Below are 4246 nucleotides of genomic sequence, written 5' to 3' on the forward strand. Positions count from 1 at the left end.
GCCTGCAGCAGTTGCTTGGCCCCGCCCACTACGAAAGCAGGACGGGGCTAGACAGCCCATTTTGCTCTGCCGTGGAGGTCGGCGTCGGGGGGTGAGGGGTGTCCAGGGAAGGTATAAAAGGACCTGGCAGAGAGCAATGCTGACGATCTCCGAGCGAAGTCTGTAGTTGAGTTGAAGGAAGCGGTTTTGATGGACCCGCCACCTTCCTCCCTTAAGACGCGGCCCCGCCCCTTGGTAAGTAGGAATCCTTTAAAAGGCCTGAGGCGCTAAGGGAGGGGAGGGCGGATTGGGCGTAGCCAGGCGTACCGGTGGTGGCTCTGCTTGGCCAATCGGCGCCCCGCGGCGGGCAGGACTCCAGCCAATTGTGGCTCGCAGCTCTGCTCCAGGGCGAAGCTGGGTGGGCCAGAGGCCAGAAGTAGAGGCCCCAAGGAGGTGAGAGAGGCCCCAAATCAGCCTTGGTGGGTCGCAACGGTGCTGACGTTCCGGGGAAGTGGTCGTAGAGAACCTGGCAGCTGAGGTGAGGTGAGGTGAGGCCGCCTGGCTTGGGATCTACCTTAGGTGGGAGAAGGAGATGGGAGGGCCAGGCGTGCCCCCGAGATTTGCGGGGGCGGGGTCTGGGCAGGAATTGCGATGCCGGTCGCAGATTAAGGGTAACAAGTTTTGGAGGGACTGGGGACCCAAGACTAAGTTGGAGATCCAGGATTGGAAGGGAGGTTGTTGGGGCAGCATTTTCAAGTGGAAGGAATTTGAAGCTTGGACATGGGGAGTTTGGAGAAGCGAGAGAGCCAAGGGAAGGAACTTTTGGCGTAGAGAATCTGAGATTACACCCTATTTGGGTATTTCAGAGGGGTTGAATTCTGGGCTCCATAGTGTTCTCGAAAAGGTGTGAGAGGTTTTGGGCTGGAATCCCGAGCATTTGCAGGAGCGAGGGATCTCGGGTCAAGGAATTTTGGACTCCGAGACACATTGGCAGGGAAGGGGTTACTGGGAAGAGTTCAGCGTTCGCATCGTAGAGTTGGACGGGAAGTTTGGAGGTGAAGTTCAGAGGCGTTTGAAAGTCTAGAGAATAGAAGAAAGTTTTTTGGGGGGAGTATTAACATGGGAATACCCAGTCTCCCGAACGGAGTGGATTGGACAGCGTTTGTCGTCTTTGAGCAGTGGATTGGGGTCTGCCTTTGAAACACAAGGGCACTTTGGGGAAGAAATCCCGAATCTTAAGGAGTCGCAGGGACCGGGTGAAAGCAGTTTTAGAGCTGTGTCTTAGGGTGGGGGAGGAGTGTTCCGGGCGTAGAGCTTAGACTTGCTGCGCGGGAGGCACTGGAGGGCGGGGCTCGGCCGGCGCTGGGCAGCTGGACGTCCGGGTTCCCTTCCCCCACCCGCCCGTGTCCCTTTGCGCATGCCCTAAGGGAGGGGTGGGAGTAATTGGTTGGTCCCGTTGGCAAGCAGAGCCCCCTGGGGATTGTAGTGAGTACTCCGCGTCGGTTCGGGTGCTCGGCGGCTCTTGCCCCACGTTTCCCAGAAGCCCTTGGGAAATTGGGGCGTTCCTAATGCTGAATAGAGTCCCGAGGAAGGGGCGGGGCTTGGCAAGAGTCGGGTTCTAGAGAGTTTTCTTACGGGGCACATTTTTGGGGAAGCTGAACGTGTGAGCAGAGGGAATGAGGAAGACCCCTTCCACGCCAAAGAAGAATCTCGACAAAGAGGTACCATAACAGGATTCCAGGTGCTCGAGGATGATAAACATTCAATAAAATAAAACTGTTAAGTAAATAAGTGTTCATTAAGCACTTCCTGTGTGGCTCTGTGCATATATTACTCGTCGGCTCTCCTTGACGGATGTAGTGAGAAGTTATTTTTACAGTCCCCATTTTACAGATGAGGCTCGTCGGGTCACGTCACTTCCCAAGATCACACAGCTAAGCAGCGTACAGGGCAGAATTCAAACCCGGGATTCCCTGCTTCCAGCTCCAGTCTCAGCACACAATGCCTGTTTTGTGTGTGTGACATGTTTGAAGAAATGAGTATTATGGAAGAGCAAAAATTTTAAATCGCAGAGGGACTTGATATAGCTTCTTTACTTTTTAGATGAGGAAATTGATTTCTCAAGGATGTAAGTTCACTATTTGAGGCCACAACAGGCAAGTAAGTGGGATTCAAACCCAACTATGTTTAAGTGTATATCTTGCTTTATTAATCGTATACATTTACTCATTTCCTAGGCCTTGTGGGATTCAGACAATCATATATATATATATATATATTTTTTTTTTTTTTTTTTTAAGATACAGTCTAACTATTTCACCCTAGGAGTGCGGTGCCATCACAGCTCACAGCAATCTCAAACTCTTGGGCTTAAGCAATTCTCTTGCCTCAGCCTCCCAAGTAGTGGGACTACAGGTGCCTGCCACAATGCCCAGCTATTTTTCTGTTGCAGTTGTCCTTGTTGCTTAGCTGGCACCCGGGTTCAAACCCGCCAGCCTCCGTGTATGTGGCCAGAGCCATAACCATTGTGCTACGGCCGCCAAGCCATACAATCTTATTTTTACAAATGAGTAAACTGAGGTTCAAATAATTAAAAATCATCCTGAGAAATGAAGATTTGAAATAGCCATACAATGTCAGACTTGCCCCTTTTCTCTCCACAGGGCATTATGGTGGGAGGCTTGAAGAGGAAATACTCAGATTTGGAAGGGGAGGAGGAGGAAGATGAGAAGTGGGACTGGAGTCCAGCTGGCCTTCGCAGCTACCAGCAAGCCCTTCTTCGCATCTCCCTAGACAAAGTCCAGCACAGCCTGGGTCCCCGAGCACCCAGCCTCCGAAGGCATGTCCTCATCCACAACACCCTCCAACAACTCCAGGCTGCACTTCGCCTGGCTCCTGCCCCCCTGCCCCCTGAGCCACTCTTCCTGGGTGAGGAAGATTTCTCCCTGTCAGCCACCATTGGCTCTATCCTCAGGGAGCTAGAGACCTCCATGGATGAGACCCAGCCTCTTCAGAACCCAGTGGCTCCTGCAGGCCTCCAGAATGAATTGCCAGCCCAGCCTGATCCAGTCTTCTTAGAAGCTCTGAGCTCCCGGTACCTGGGGGACTCTGGCCTGGATGACTTCTTTTTGGACATTGATACATCTGCAGTGGAAAAGGAGCCTGCACTGGCCCCACCAGAGCCTCCTCACAACCTCTTCTGTGCTCCAGGGTCCTGGGAGTGGAATGAACTAGATCACATCATGGAAATCATTCTTGGGTCCTAAAATTTTGATGGGTGGGGAAGAATCCTACTCATCAGCCTTGGTGGGCTGGATCCCTGGATGCCACTTTGATTTGGGTGGAGGCTCTATGCAGTTTCTATGGCCTCCTTTTCTCCCATTCAGGGTTCCACAAACTGTCTTGCATGCGTGTGTCTGGTTACCCCAGCCTTCTGTGAAGGTGGGTCTTCCTGAATTAATTTATCTGTTCCAAATGCCTTAACAAGACTCTGTTTCTGGGAGTCTGATTTTCCAATTACATGTTTCTTTCACCTTTCCCTCCAGTTTCTGCTCCCCTTGTGACCACTGGGGCCTCAGGGAAGATAAGAAAGCTAGGCCTGTCAAAGGATGACAGGGATGTGCTGCCAGGTTGCTATGGAAACCCAGGCTCTGCCTCTTGCACCTTGAGGGAGTGGGAGGGGCTGGTCTCTTCCTCCCAAGCTGAACCCCACTTCCTTGGCAGGACCCCAGTCCCAGCAGCCTCCTCATTCATAACCAGGCCGGACCACGTGCAATAGGGTAGAAACCAAACTGCTCCATGCTGCATTATTTAAAAGAAAGGCAGGGTTTGTGGTGGCTTTTTTTTGTTTATAATTTTTTTTTAAATAAAAGCATTTTGGAAGGAGTGATGTTGTCTTGAAATTTCTAAGATTCCCTGGGTAAATGGGAGGCAATGGGAGAAACCTATTAAGTTTCCTAGACTCCTATACTCATTCATTGCCAAAGTTGAGGCAGGTAGATTATTGTACATAATATTTATTGATTGCTTGTTAAGAGCACTGTCCTAACCACTTTATTTGAACTAAGTCCTTTAATCTTCATGATTATATAGAAGTAGAAACCATTACCACATTTTACATAGAAGAACCTGAAGGTCAGAGAGGCCAAATCATTTACTCAGGGCTACACAGCTAGGAAGACCAAGGGCCAGAGAGCTAGGACTCAAAATTCTGGCCTTCAGAGCCTTCTTCAGTCAACCCTTTCTTTGTATTGAATAAAGCCCAGCA

At 50.8% G+C, this 4246-nt stretch overlaps 1 protein-coding gene across 5 annotated transcripts; it reads left to right on the top strand.

Annotated features, from left to right (window-relative positions):
• Positions 1 to 106: 106 nt before the first annotated feature.
• Positions 107 to 3865, top strand: SERTAD3 (SERTA domain containing 3). 5 transcript variants are annotated; one of them, XM_023508239.1, is made up of 2 exons: positions 107 to 234; positions 2643 to 3865. In XM_023508239.1, the coding sequence occupies exons 1-2, from the start codon at positions 190 to 192 to the stop codon at positions 3243 to 3245; spliced, it is 648 nt and encodes a 215-aa protein (XP_023364007.1). In that variant the 5' UTR covers positions 107 to 189; the 3' UTR covers positions 3246 to 3865. The 5 variants fall into 5 exon arrangements, with proteins under 5 accessions (XP_023364007.1, XP_012668374.1, XP_003802155.1 ...); XM_012812920.2 differs by lacking the exon at positions 107 to 234 and adding an exon at positions 312 to 522; XM_003802107.3 differs by lacking the exon at positions 107 to 234 and adding an exon at positions 312 to 517.
• The last annotated feature ends 381 nt before the right edge of the window (positions 3866 to 4246 follow it).

The sequence above is a fragment of the Otolemur garnettii genome, unplaced genomic scaffold, assembly GCF_000181295.1.
Source record: "Otolemur garnettii isolate 467f Iridium unplaced genomic scaffold, OtoGar3 scaffold00233, whole genome shotgun sequence".
NCBI classification, from domain to species: domain Eukaryota; kingdom Metazoa; phylum Chordata; class Mammalia; order Primates; family Galagidae; genus Otolemur; species Otolemur garnettii.

Coding starts and splice junctions, on each gene's coding strand:
- SERTAD3 (XM_023508239.1), top strand. CDS start 190: ATGGACCCGCCACCTTCCTCCCTTAAGACGCGGCCCCGCCCCTTG. Junction 235..2,642: donor AGACGCGGCCCCGCCCCTTG/GTAAGTAGGAAT, acceptor TTCTCTCCACAG/GGCATTATGGTGGGAGGCTT.